General features: G+C 37.0%; 1 protein-coding gene across 2 annotated transcripts in view; it reads left to right on the top strand.

The window, feature by feature from the left end:
* F9 (coagulation factor IX) overlaps positions 1-14,834 on the top strand; it is a 34,425-nt gene that overhangs the window by 5,014 nt on the left and 14,577 nt on the right. Inside the window, exons 2-4 of one of the 2 annotated variants that reach the window (XM_070039640.1) lie at positions 1,090-1,253; positions 2,937-2,961; positions 8,010-8,123. In XM_070039640.1, coding sequence (XP_069895741.1) covers positions 1,090-1,253; positions 2,937-2,961; positions 8,010-8,123 — 303 coding nt within the window. The remainder of the gene's footprint in view (positions 1-1,089; positions 1,254-2,936; positions 2,962-8,009; positions 8,124-14,834) is intronic. The other variant, XM_070039639.1, reaches the window with a different exon arrangement.

The raw sequence follows: 14,834 nt of genomic DNA, 5'->3' as shown, positions 1-14,834 counted from the left end.
TACTCAGGAAGCTGAGATCTGAGGGTCATGGGTCAAAGCCAGCCCAGGAGGGAAACTCCATGAGACTCAACTCCAATTAACTACCGAAACACTAGAAGTGGAAATGTGGCTCAAGCACTACCCTTTAGCAGAAAGCTCAGTGAGAGTGCCTCCCTGAGTTCAAGTCCCAGGACAAGCACAAAAAAAAAATATTCTCAAATGTCCTGGAAAATTCAACTTGTAAGTACTTGGTCCTGATGGGTGGCATCAGGAATATTTGTGATTTGCTAAATAATGGAACAATTGTAGGCATCTTCTAGAGTTCCTGTTATTCATGAATAAACAAAATATATATATATATGTGGGTATACAAATATATACATATATCTGGGTATATATGTCTAGATGTATACATGTATGTGTATATATACATGCATGAAGAAAAAAAGAAATATATACAAACACAGACACAAAGACACCAAGACAGACAAGGAAAGGAGGTAACAATGAACAGAATTTGAATGAAGGCCTCAATCTTTCAGCATTTAGAATAGTCCCTACAAACTAAGCAGTCATAGCTAAACAACTGAAGGCATTGTGGTTCTGAAGATGGTTTTTATTGCAGTGATTTTCCTTTAACAAGTAGTGAGAGGTGCTAAGGTTGCAATTGCAACTGGATCACAATGAGGCTTTTTGAAGAGATGTTTGTTGCAAGTCATTGGACAACTGCATGTTGACACAGCCTGGCTGGGGTGATGGATCACCTTGCAAGGATCTGCAATGAGTTATTTTCAAATGATGACAAAGTGTGAAGTTAATTGCTTATTTGAGAACTTCCATTTCATCCAAAGTAAATTCAAATATGATTTTTTTAAATGTGACCTTTTATTATTGGAGAGCTCATGACTGAAAGTAAAATTTAATTTAAATTCCTAAATCCCCATGGGTATGCAGTACAATGGTAACATTACAAATTTTGCCTCCACTTACCAGAGAAAAATTGGCTTTAGGATTACATGGATTAAAAACAAAGCCTTTTTAAGAGATGTGTTTAATGTTCATGATAATTTCTTTTTCCAACACTGAGGAAGAGTTCCTTTTAATTTTCAGTTTTTCTTGATCAAGAAAATGCCACCAAAGTTCTGAGTCGATTGAAGAGGTATAACTCAGGGAAATTGGAAGAATTTGTTCGAGGAAACCTTGAGAGAGAATGTTTAGAAGAAAGATGTAGTTTTGAAGAAGCACGAGAAGTTTTTGAAAACACTGAAAGAACTGTGAGTATATCCACATAGCAATGGACCAAACACTTTAATTTAGAAAGAAAGAAAGAAAGAAAGAAAGAAAGAAAGAAAGAAAGAAAGAAAGAAAGAAAGAAAGAAAGAAAGAAAGAAAGAAAGGAAGGAAGGAAGGAAGGAAGGAAGGAAGGAAGGAAGGAAGGAAGGAAGGAAGGAAGGAAGGAAAAGGAAAGAAAAGATGATTCGATCTTCTATATGGTCTAACCTGCTGTCAAGACTTTCTACTTTATTTCTTTTCCTTCTAATTGGTCAGCTTTGATGGCTTCAAATTCTTTGTTGAAGCTTTGTTTTAGATCTTGTATGGACTTCTTTACTTCCTTAATTTGGTGTTCAGTGTTTATTCTCAAATCACTTAGTTGATTGGTTATGCTTTCCTTGGACTCCCATTCCTTCTGTTGGGTTCCATTCAGCATTCCCTTTGTGGTCTCCCTGACTTCCTTCAGCTCTTTGTTAATGGATCCCATGAATGCCTTTAGTGATCTTTGTGTATTCTCATCCTGCTCTCTCAATTCCTGTATTACTCTTTGCTTAGCTTCCTCCCGTTCATGCCATTCTTTTAGTTCTCTTTGAGTGTTCTCAGCCTGCTCACGCCATTCCTGCCTTTCTCTTTGAGTAGTCTCAAGCTGCTCATGCAAATCCTGTATCAGTTTTTGAGTAGCTTCCTCATGCTCATGATATTCCTGTATAAACCTTTGGATTGCCTCCTCTCTCTCGCTCTCACACTCATACAGAGTCCTTTGTAGGTTTTCAATCTTTTCCTGCATTGACCTATTGTTTGTCTCCTCTCTCTCCCTATCACGCTCATACAGAGTTTTATTTGCAATATCTAGTATATGTATGAGTCAAGCAGGAAAGGTCAGATAATGTGATGTTAGGAAAATGAACCCTTAGATATGTATTTAAATGTTTTTTTCTTTCATGCATTTGTTTCTAACTCATTTATAAGATTATTTCTTTGTAGCTTTGTATGTCCCTCCCCCACAGTATAACCCCTGCTTTCACCATATTTGATGTCAGTATAATTTGTGGAGGAGATGGGGAAAAACAAGTCGTTTAAGGATACAGGTGGACCTCATACAACTATGAGAAGTACAAGTTGTCATGTCAAAAACGAACTTTACAACTTTGGTGCGGGGGGGGGAGGGGGGGAGGATGTGGGGGGCAGTCTGGGAAGGGATGTGAAGTAAACAAAGGAGGAAGCTGCAATGCTTGACAAGAAATGTACTCATTATCCTGCCCATGTAATTGTAACCCCTCTGTACAGTATGTTCACAAAAAATAAAAATAATTTTTAAAAAAAGAAAAGATGAAAGAAAGATTGTTCTAGTCAGGTGCCAGTGACTCACACCTGTAATCCTATTTAGGAGGCTAAGATCTGAGGATCACAGTTCAAAGCCAGCCCTGGCAGACAAATCTGAGAGAGTGTCACCTTTAACTAACTACCTGAAAGGTGAAAATGGAGCTGTGGCTCAAGTGATAGATTGTAAGCATTGAGTACCTTGAGTGAAAAAGCTAAGGGACAGTGTCCAGGCCCTGAAAGCACCACAAAAGAAAAAAAAACATTTCCCTTTGGAAATTTAAAATAGTTCACACTTATAATTGCTATAAAAGAGTAAGACTCACTTAAATGCTATCATTAACTTCTTTTCTTTCTCCTTGTAGACTGAGTTTTGGAAGCAGTATGTTGGTAAGCAATGCATTTTATCCTCTTACTGGTGAATGACACAGTGGTTAGAGTTGTATACTTGTATACTTTTCCTCGGCTAAGAGGGCTTAGAAAAATCCATTCAACTCTTTACCCCAAGATCAAATGGTAATGCACTCCAGCTTTATGCTAGTGTGGCAGGTAAAAGTTAGAGGATAAGTAAACACTTCCCTGGGGCTCCACAAAGAATATCATTCCACCTCAGGAAGCTGGAAGGTAGAGGCCAAAATGATAGCATTTTAGAAGTGAATGAGAGTTTACCATCCCCAGTCAAACTAAAGAATGCTGGATGACAAATGTTTATTGCTTGAATTCCTCCTTGCTTTGTTGGCCTACAGGAACCTCCATGACTGCCCCTTTCCCTCCCTTTCCATTGCCTTCCTGACCTTCTTTCCTGGTTTCTGCTTACACAGTGGATTCCTTGCACACTCCAGCAATGCTGTCATGTCAAAGGCCTTAGCTGACCATTCCTTTTAGCAGGCTTTTGTGAGTTTCCTTTAGGCTCAGTCCTTTACCTCTCCCTCATCTCAACTCTTTGGTCTTTGCCCAAAGATTAGTATGTCAGCGAGGCCCCCCAACTTAGACACCTGTACCCTGCTCTAGTTTTTGCACTACAGGTTGAGTAACACTATAGAATAATCAAATGTTTGGTATCTGAATAGTTTACATATTTCTATTTTTCTTAGTTATTAGACTATTTGCAAATATATATATCATTGGATATCTTGAGGATAAGACCCAATGTAAACATAAAATTCTTTTAAGCTTCATATATATGATAATATTTCATACAATACCCTAAATCATTTTGTGAGTCAAACATTTTGTGACATGGAATTTTCCACTTGTGATACCACATTGGTATTCAAAATGTTTTACATTTTGGACTACGGATTTTCATGTTGAGGATAGTAAACCATCTTTTGCCTTCTAATGTAGCATAGCATTTTCCTTTTATTGAATCATGCTTTTAAATTTTTTCATTTGCATAAAGTAATTGTCCAAAGAAGTTTCACAGTGATACTTACATGCATGCATATAATGTACATTGATCAAATTCACTCTTTTTCTTAACATGTTTCCTCTTTTTAATGGTTTTTAGTGAGTTTCACTTTACTATTTTCATAGTCATATATAATACACTTCAATCATATTCACCTCCTAGCATTTTCTTAACTATACTATTTTCATTGATTTTTTTTTCCACCCTCCTAGGTAGCAATCTTCAATTTGGTGCAGAATCAATTTTTTTGTTTATTGTTGGATTTCTAGCACCTAGAAAAATATCTGAAACAGAGGCACACAGTAAATATTTGTCCAGTGGATTCACCAGAAGTCATACAGAAGGAGAAGTCATCCTTTAAAGACAACTAATTTTAGTTATTTAATTTTCAAATTTTCTATATTTCCATTTTTGTCTTGTCTACTGCTAACTTGAAAATTAGCTTAAAATTTGGCAGTAGGATTTTGAGAGGAGGGAAGTTTCATAAATTAGCTTCCCTCAGGCCATCTGCATAAAAAGAGATAAATTAGCCTGGACACTACTTTCACTAAGTTCCATCAATTTGATATCCAATTCTGTTTTCAACAGTTCTGCTCTGGAGACACCACTGAACATTTTCATCCTTCCACAGCCTTGCAATTTCCCATTTTTGTTTTAATTCATGAGAGAAGAAGTACACTCTGCTATATTGTTTGATCTGCCTTCCCTTGTTCTTCAGGATGAGTGTTAGCATACCCATTTCCACTGAGTTCACTCCAACAAGCCTCTTGGTTCTCTCTTCCTACTGAATTAGTCTGTGCTGTGCATGTAATCCCAGCTCTCAAGAAGCAAGGAAGGAGTCTTATGCATTCAAGGCCAGTAGTGAATGACTGAGTTCCTATTGAGTTGCTCTGTAACCCAGGATATCCTGGGCTTGAACTTTGGGCCTGACATCTGTCCCTCAGCCTCTTTTTACTCAAGGCTAACACTTTACCACTTGAGCCACAGTGTCACTTCTAGCTTTTTCTCAGTAGTTTATTAGAGATAAGAATCTCATGGGCTTTACTGCCCTGTCTGGCCTTTGAACCACTATCCTCAGAGCTCAGCCTTCTGAGTAGCTATGATACAGGCATAAGCCACCAACACCTGGCTTATGGCTTATTTTTTTTAAACAATGATAGCTACTTTTTCAAAACCAGTACTTATTGTGTGTTTAACCTTCCAAAATCTTCTTTTCATTACTCAAAGTACTGTTTCTGTCACTATCTACAAGAAAATAAACCCCCAAAAAGGAACCAAGTCCATGCCTCTTTTCACTTGCAGTTGAAATTCCTAATGGCCACAGCAGTGGCCTATGCTAACTACATTTCCCATAAAGGAGGGATGCAGGCTGCTCACTGCTGTCCTATTCCCTACCATGAGCTCATCTACTTGAAGAAGCACCATCACCAGGTCTCATTAACTAGCCTTTGCCAGGTACCTTATACAATGAGGTCCATATAGGCAGTATATGCAGTGCCTATCACATTGAACTCTCATGTAATCCTTGTGAACAAAGTATTATGAATGTCATTTTGCAGCTTTGCAGAGAAGGAAATGGAAGCTTCACAAGGTTAAGGGATTGCTAAAAGGACACTCACCCAGGGATTCATGATGCCCAGGAGAGAACTTAACCCATTGCTTTCACTATGACATCTCATGGTTTTCAAATCCAAACACGGTTACTCATTAAACAGAAACTAGTGGCTTTAAACAGAAATCTGTCACTTGGCAAGCAAGGTCTTGTCTCCTGTTGTCTTTGACCCCTACTGGCTAGGGCTTTGTCTCAGCACACAGTACACACAGACACAACCCAAGGATTATAGGATAAAATGACACTCATTTTGAAGATATGTCTCAGCAAATGAGTTCCTGTGCCGCTGGCTGCAAGCCCAGACCCTTTCAGTGAAACATCCTAAATAATTCAGATTTGTTAGTCCATAATATAAAGTGCAAATGTAGCTCATTTTTTAGACCAGTTCTGAACATCAATAATAATAAACCAGAGATAACGTATTTTGTTTTCATAGGATTGGAACAAATTGAAGTATCTGCACAAAAGCACATTGAATCAAGGGGCAGAGGGAACAAAGGTCTAATTTTTACAGCAAGCTGATTTTCCACAGGCTATTTCTAAGAAGGGGATATTAGCTCTTTAGTCAATGAAACCTGGACACTAGCTTTTGTCTGATATGAGGGAGAATGAGCAGACATCTACAAACTAGGTGTTAGGAAGCTATGCCACAAAGTATAAGTAATAATTGGAAATGCTCATTTGATTTTCCCCTTTCTTTCTTTTTTTTCATTTTTTCTTTTTTTTCTTTTTTAAATTTTTCTTGTGAAAATACTGTACAGAGGGGTTACAATGACATGGGCAAGATAATGAGTACATTTCTTTTCAAGCATTGTAGCCTCCTCCTTTGTTTCCCCTTCCCATCCCTTCCCATCCTCCCCCCGTCCCCCCCCCCAATCCTCCCCCCCCACAAAGTTGTAAAGTTCGTTTTCGACATAACGACTTGTACATCTCGTTGTTGCAATGGGTCCACCTGAATCCCTATTTAAACGATTTGTTTTATCCCTTCCCCTCCACAAATTATACCAACATCAAATACAGTGAAAGCAGGGGTTATATACCATGGGGGAGGGACATACAAAGCAACAAAGAAATCATCTTATAAATGTGTTAGAAGAGGAAAGAAGGATGGCCAATAGACACATGAAGAAATGCTCAACCTCCTTAGCCATAAAAGAAATGCAAATCAAAACAACATTGAGATACCACCTCACCCCAGTTAGAATGGCTATAATCAAGAACTCTAATAACAACAGATGCTGGAGGGGATGTGGACAGAAGGGAACACTACTGCATTTTTGGTGGGAGTGTAAACTTCTTTCTTTTTTTCTTTCTTTTTTTCTTTCTTTCATCCTTATGATCATCATTATTGCTTGCTCTTTTCTTTCCTATATATTGGGTCTTGCTAACGTAGCTCAATCGTTTTCCTTTGGAGCCATTTTTTCTTAGTCTGGAGTACATAACACACTTCCTTTCTGGTTGTATACATCTTTTCTCCTAAGCTTTCTTAGAAGGGTGAATTGAGGCAGAGCACTAACAAGTCAAACAAGGATTCCCTTTCCATCCTGACCCTTCCCTTCTCCCTACACCTTCCTCCTGTTTTCTTACCATTGTCTCCAAATGCTGCCAATAACTCTGCAAAATAGAGAAACTTCAGAAAACAGAGAATGGAAAAAGATAATCTATAGAGCACATTAAATACATTATATATTTCCTTTCATGGAATTGGAGCAACTTGAAATATCTGTGGAAAAGCATATATTTGGATCAAGGGGCAGAGAGGACTAGATCTAATCTTTACCACAAGATGATTTCTCATTTTTATCTAGACCATTTGGAACCTAATTTATAAACAGTAAATTACCTTTAAGCCACAAAAGATGCATCTGGCATCTTGCCTATTTGTCTTGAGTCTTTCCTTCCAATGATACTTAAAACATTAGAACACAATACAAAAAAAATGGATGCATTGGTTCCATGCCTTTAGTTGAACAGAAGCACCATTTGTCTTCTAGCTCAGCCTGTTTCACAACACCTTCAGTAAAGCAGGCCTTGCAGGACACATAACTAGTATTTGTTGAAGTGATCTGATTTCATTTTATTTTGAATTAATTCTCGTATCATTATAATCCTAGGCTGATACAGTATATTTCCACTCACCAATCTTCTCTCTCTTTCCATGATAACATAAATTGTGTGCATACCTTCCTCAGGACAATTTCTGGGACAGTGTAACTCTGAAAACTTTACCTGGATGGCTGTTAGAAAACTCTGAGAGGCAGGAACATCACTTGTCTATAGGTCTTTGGTATCTGGCTTTCGGCAGTTCTACTCTGACCTTAAAATCAAACTCCTATCATCATAAGTCTATCCAGGGGAACCATGGGTATTCTCAGCAATGTATGTAATAATTCAATTTCTTAACCCAACTCAAAGATGGAGATCAATGTGAGTCTAATCCATGTTTAAATGGCGGCAGTTGCAAGGATGATATCAATTCCTATGAATGTTGGTGTAAACTTGGATTTGAAGGAAAGAATTGTGAATTAGGTAAGTAAATATTCTGTTATTCAAAGTTTCCTTTTGAAATCAGATGAAACTGGAAAATGCCATATTTATGTATCATGTTTCTCTTAGAAACATATTTTCAAAGCTTATAAACATTCACTTCATCTGTATTTACATTCTCAGGGTATACATTCAAGAAACTATGTTTAGAGCATTAACATTTGGTAGCTAGTATACAGTGGCAATATGTTTCCATTCACTTTATTTACTAAGCCTTAATATAGCCATATGGGGTCAGTACTATTCTGTAAAGATGGCAAAATTATAGTCCCAATAGGTCAAAATAAGTCATTTGAATGACTGAGCCAATACTTGAATTTTAGTTTGACCAAAACACAAGTTTCTAATGACTGTACTCAAACCTTCAAGAAAACTGAACTCAGAAAACTGAACTTGTGACTAACTTGCTAACAACCTAGGAAGTAGATGTAGGTAACATAGAACTGGGACACGACAGATCAATTATTTCAATAGAATATGAACTGGTCTACACAAGGAAATTTGTTAAGAAAATTCAGGGGTTATTCCTGAGTTTGACCATATTGATTACATTTTTAAAAGGCAACATAACACATCTAAGTCTACTGTCCATCTTCTCTTATAGTCTATAAATAATTTTAAGGTTTCTGGAACAGTAAACCTCAGAGTTCTTTACCTACTGATCATTACAACCGAATGCAATACTATTAATATTGTAACTGTGCAAAGCCCACAGTGCTAAGATGGGACTGAAACCATAGGAAAATAGAGATACAATTTTAGAGAAAGAATTTAACACCATGGGCGAGATGAGTAAGGATAAAGTGTAGAAAATTAGCAAGACCATTGGTAAGGCATTATAACCTTCCATTTGACAGATGAAAAGGACATGAAAGGAAAGGAAATTAAATGAAATGTAGCAGCTGCAGTTGTCCTGTTGAAAATGAGGGAAAAAGTCAACTGTAATGTTCAAAAATCTTTCCAATTCTTAGAAGGAATTCATTGATCATCTTCCTTTGAAATATAAAAGATGTCAGAAGAAAAGAAAAAGTTGACAGAGCAAAAGCATTTAAAAAGAAGAAAAGAGGGAATGCAGGTGGATGAATTAGTCTATCTGGGTTGGACTTACATTTCTTTAGGTTTATCAGTGTGGGAACAAACCAATACCTTGAGTTACCTTTCCTGTGGCTGTGTTATTTGGTTCAACATCTCTATAGTGCTATTTTCATCTGGAAGATTATAATTTCAAATGCAGATTTCCCTATGTGAATTATATCTTGCTATTATAGAAGCATATAGAAATTCTTGGATTACTTACTCATTATTGGTGTAAATAATGTAACCATTAAGGCTGAGGGAATGAATAATTCAATTAGTCTTTTAGTTACAGCTGCAGGATACAATGTAATAAGCTATCTTTATCTAGTTAACAATTCAAATGCTTTAAAAGGAGCAAGAGAATAGCTTCAAGGAATGTAAGTAAACACACAACAGTTCTCCAACAGTGTAGTGAATGTATGAGGTCCTTGTACACAGAGAAAACATGCTAAGTCTACAACTGGCACCGTCTGTATACTTCTGGGTTCCCACATTTCTGTTTGGGCAGGACTCAGGCTATACTGAAGTGACAACCACAATGGACCTCAAAAGCACATTGATCTTTCCCATTTTGGCTCTATTAGCTCAGAAACAAAATGGAAATTGTCTCAGAATGCTCTTTATCTCAGATGCCAGAGGACAGCAACAATGAAGCATATATGAATTCCCACTTAAGCTTATTGCTTCAAGTTGAAGTAAGGACTAATCTCAGAAGCCACTAGAGTATCTGAGCCCCAAGTCTGTTGCTTGACCATGTCATGAAAATATATTTTCTTTTTCCCATGTTCATGACACTTTTTCTAAAGCCAAGACATACAAATATCCAAGGCATGCTTTCTAGTTAGAAGAATGATGATCTGACTAGTAGGTAGCTTTGGCTAGAATAAATACCTTTGTACGTGCCCAGCTATACATCAAATCCAAATTGCTTTCTGATAGAGCAAAGTCTGGAAGAATTTGGTCATCCTTACCTCTTATGAAGTATAATAGGAAGCATGTGCCCTCATTGTGGGCAAGGTGGAAGAAAGTGAACATAAGGACAGAAATGTTCCCTCTCTCTTTCTTTTTCATGTTTGGCAGCACATCTCAGACACCACTGTTTTATTTACTGTGTGATTTGGGGGCAGGAAAAATATTGAGTTTAGCTAAATAACAACACATATTATAATGAACTTGTTAAATAGAACAAATGTTGCTTAACCTGTGGTTGGCAAATCAGGAAAGGTGTATGCAAAATAAAAGATAACAAAATATGATACCTTTAATAAGTCAGCATAAAGGGAAGTAGAAATCGTGTCTATGTTAAAAAGATACCTTAAGATATTGTTCATCTCATAGTCTAGGCATTGAGACCAACCTCAGAACAAGGAAAAGCCATGCTTAGCATATTGGGTAGCATCTAATTGCTCAGGAATTGATGAGTTCCATTCTGACTGTGTGTTAAGTCCTACTCTACTGACTTCTCCTCTGGAGTTCCTTGTTCTATTAGACATTTCCAGAATCATGAGTCTTTTACCTGGGAGTTAAAATAACCTGCTGATTAGGCAGCAATATTTCCTTCTATATGCACAAACCAAGATGGACACCAAGAGCAGCAACATCTATGTTGAGCATATATAGAACAGTGACAAATGAAAGAAAAAGATTGAGGCCTGGTTACATAGCCAAAGATACCAAGTCATTATTAAGACAATCACACAAAGTTTATTCATTCCCATCATACTCTCCCTGGGCAAAAGCAGGCTATTCTGACTATTCACTTCTGTTAACATATCATAATCTCACACTGACTGAACACTTTCTACACATGGTATTTGACTTGGCTGAACACTTTAGACTTATTCTGTAGCAACAGTATGATAACTAGTTATATGAAAAGAGCCAGGGATGTTATCATCATTCATTATGAGAAAAGTCCTAACAATATGTAAACTAAAAGGACCAGTGCCATCTTGTTGGAATCTGCAATTAACGGATTACTAGTGGATTAGTAGCAGGAAGAACTAAAGCTCAGACTGTTTCTTTTGTTCACCCAGTAACAGGTGACTATGAATTAATTATGACATTACTCTATGGAAGCATATATAACACAAAGTTTTACAATTTAGATTCATCACACAAAAAAATTTATACCAGACCCAGCAGGTAGCCAGTGGCTCATGCCTGAAATCCTAACTAATCAGGAGGCTGAGATTTGAAGATTGCTGTTAAAAACTAGCTCAGCCAGGAAAGTCTCTGAGAGTCTTGTCTCCAATTAACTACCAAAAAGCCAGAAGTACAGATGTTGTAGAGCATTAGTCTTGAGCACAAAAAGCACAGGGACAGTGCTCAGGCTCTGAGTTCAAGCCCTAGGTCTAACCCCAAAAATATTTACACCAGGCATGGAGGACTATCCTTGTAACTTCAGCAGTTGGAAGGTGGAGGTAGAAATATAGATGATAGATAAATAGACAGATAGATATAGAGATATAGGTATACTAATATAAATATGTTGATAACACATATATATTTGCATATGTCTATAATATAATACAATATATGTGGTATATATTTGTATGTATATGTACTAATATTTGTATATATGTGTATATTTAAATATACATGTTATAGATATAAAATATTCTCCAAGAGTATAGCTATTCTATTAGCATACTTATCCCATAACTAAGAAAAATCTTATTTTTTAGGCCACGCAATCTTAGAGACAGTGAGGCAGGAAGACTGAGGCAGTAAGGAAAAAAACATAAGATAATAAATTGTCAAAATACTTACCTATAACTGCCACTGATTGCTTGATCTCCTGGGATGTCTCCAAAAAGCCAGATGAATATATCTCAGCATACTCCACCTGACAGGAAAGGAGAGGTGAAAGAATTTGTCCCGGGCACTGGTGGCTCACACCTATAATCCTAGCTACTCATGAGGCTGAGATCTGAGGATCACAGTTCAAAGTCAGCCCGTGCAGGAAAGTCTGTGAGACTCTTATCTCCAGTAAACCACCAGAAAACTGGAAGTGGTGCTGTGGCTCAAGTGGTAGAACGCTCGCCTTGAGCTGAAGAGCGCAGAGACAGTGCCTAAGCCCAGAGTTCAAGCCCCACGACCGACCAAAAAAAAAAAAAAAAAAAAAAAAAAAAAGAATTTGTCCCTCAGCATCTGTCTCCAATTGGTCAAAAGTTCAACCTATGGGGCATTAACTTCCCTAGATGTCCCAGTTGGGCTATGCTTGGACACCCAGATGGTTACATGGCATCCCATGCCTCAGCATCAATAGGGAAACTCCAAGGCAAGAGGTAAATTGTACATAGAACAGAATGTGAGCCAAGGCAATTCAAATCAACACCTATATGAAGTTCATTGACATTTATGTAGAGCTGATCATCACAGTATTGGAAAAAGCCACAGGAGAGGCTGAAAAGAACAAAAGTGGTGCATAGGAGGTGTCAACTCCAATGACTCATTTTCAAACTTCTTATAACTGCAGAGACCTTTGAGCATTTCTATTTAAAAGCTGGACTGTGGTTGAACACATAGGGAAGGAGGAGGTGCCTTATATTCATTCTCTTCCTGTACTGCTCTAGACACAGAAATATGTCCAAGGCAGAACCTGTTTCTCTTGACTCAGAAAGACTCAGCTAGCAAGCCCTACACCATGCTACTTCCTATTATTCAGACTGCATAAGAGAAACAAAGGAAACACACAGGAAATAGAAAATACAAAGTAGATGGCAGGAATAAGCCAATTCTGTCAAGAATCCCAAGTAACATGAATTGGGATTAAACTAATCTATTACTGATAACTTTCCATTTGGAATTAAAATCGAATTGCATACTGTGGACAATAGAAATACTCAAAAAATAATTACACTGAGAGGTTAAACGCAAGAGTTGTAAATGTTAACAGAAACTGCAAAGCAATCTTAATATCAGACAAAATACAATTCAAAGGAAACAGTTTTACCTGAAAAAAATATTTTGTATTCATATCAGAGACATCGCATAAGATAAGGAAGCATAGGTCACTAGAATGTTTAGCACTGTTAATATGTAATGTTTCCACCACTTAGCTTCCTTAAAGGATGCTATATGATGCTTATGTTTGATATATATCCACCTCAGCCAGCAAGCTTCTTTTAGTCTTATATGGACTCTCCAGGACTGCAATTTCTAGGGTTCTCCATATTTTACTTTTGGAGGTAGTTATTAACCTATCTAGCTCAGGAAGTCAAGCATCTCCTTGAATAATAAAGCAACAGAGGATATACTTCAGTAAAGAGAGCTAGTAACAACCTGAAAATATGGAATTGCTTTTATCTTTAGCCATTGGAAGAAATAAGTAAAAACTATAACTTTCAAATGATTATACATTTAGACAATGCAAAGCACATAAATAATTAGAATAAATGCACCAAGAAAGGCTGCTAGATATAGACTCCAGATTCAAATAACAATTATGTGCCTATACTAGTGACAAGTAGACAATTAAATTAAGTGCTTAGGAATAAATAAAAGAAGGCTATACAAGAGCTGGGCAACAGTGGCTCAAGTGGCTGAGATCTGGAGGATCATGGTTTGAGGCCAGCCTTGGCAGAAAAGTCTATGAGACTCCATCTCCAAAATAACCAACAAAAATCCCGGTTGGAAGCATAACTCAATAGTAGAGCACCAGATTAGCAAATATGAGGCCCTGAGTTTAAGCTTCAGTACTAGACAAAGGGGGAAAGAGAAATAACAGTAATAGAACTATAAAGAGAAAAAGGAGGAGGAGAAATAAGAGGAAGCGAAGAAAAGGAATACAAGAGCTCTACACAAAAAATGAAACAGTACTGAAAAAAATTGGGAAGATTAATGGATAGGCTATGTCCATGGATTAATGAATACAATATATAAAATGTATCATTTATCTCCTAAAGTAAATCAATGCAGTACTAATCAAAACCATGGAAGCACAGGATTGAGAAGGTAATTCTAGCATGTAGATATATGAAAACGCAAAAGTCCAAAGAGAGCTCAGATAAATTAGAGGATGAACAAATTTGGAGTATGTATATTGGGGTATGTATATTTACAGGGATACATTAAGATAGTGTGGTATTGACCCAAAGTAGATAAATAGATCCAAGTAACAGAATTAGAAATCCCCAGAATATATGTACACATGCATAGAGACTTGGTTTATGGCAGAGGTACCTCTGCAATGGAGTGGAGAATAGCTGTTTTCAGTAAGCCGTGATGGGCAAATTATAAATTCACATGGGGAAAGTACATGTGTATCCTTCCTCTTACCATGTTTCATAATCGAATCCAAGTGCGCTAAGGACCTAAATATAATATTTTATATTTGTTGTATTTTGTTGTATATATTATGTTGACCTTGGGATAAGCAAAAATCTCTTAGATACAAAAAGCACCCACCTATATATACACAATGGAATTCTATGCCATCAGAAAGAATGACATTGCCCCATTTGTTAGGAAATGGAAAGATTTGGAAAAAATTATATTAAGTGAAGTAAGCCAGGCCCAAAGAAACATAGGTCCCATGGTTTCCTTTATTTGCAATATCTAGTATATGTATGAGTCAAGCAGAAAAGGTCAGATAAGGTGATGTTAGGAAAA

The sequence above is a fragment of the Dipodomys merriami genome, unplaced genomic scaffold (genome assembly GCF_024711535.1).
Source record: "Dipodomys merriami isolate MVZ:Mamm:240054 unplaced genomic scaffold, mDipMer1.0.p SCAF_3, whole genome shotgun sequence".
In the NCBI taxonomy this organism is placed as follows: domain Eukaryota; kingdom Metazoa; phylum Chordata; class Mammalia; order Rodentia; family Heteromyidae; genus Dipodomys; species Dipodomys merriami.
The sequence above is the reverse complement of the archived record's forward strand: the minus strand, read 5'-3'. Positions and strand labels throughout refer to the sequence as shown.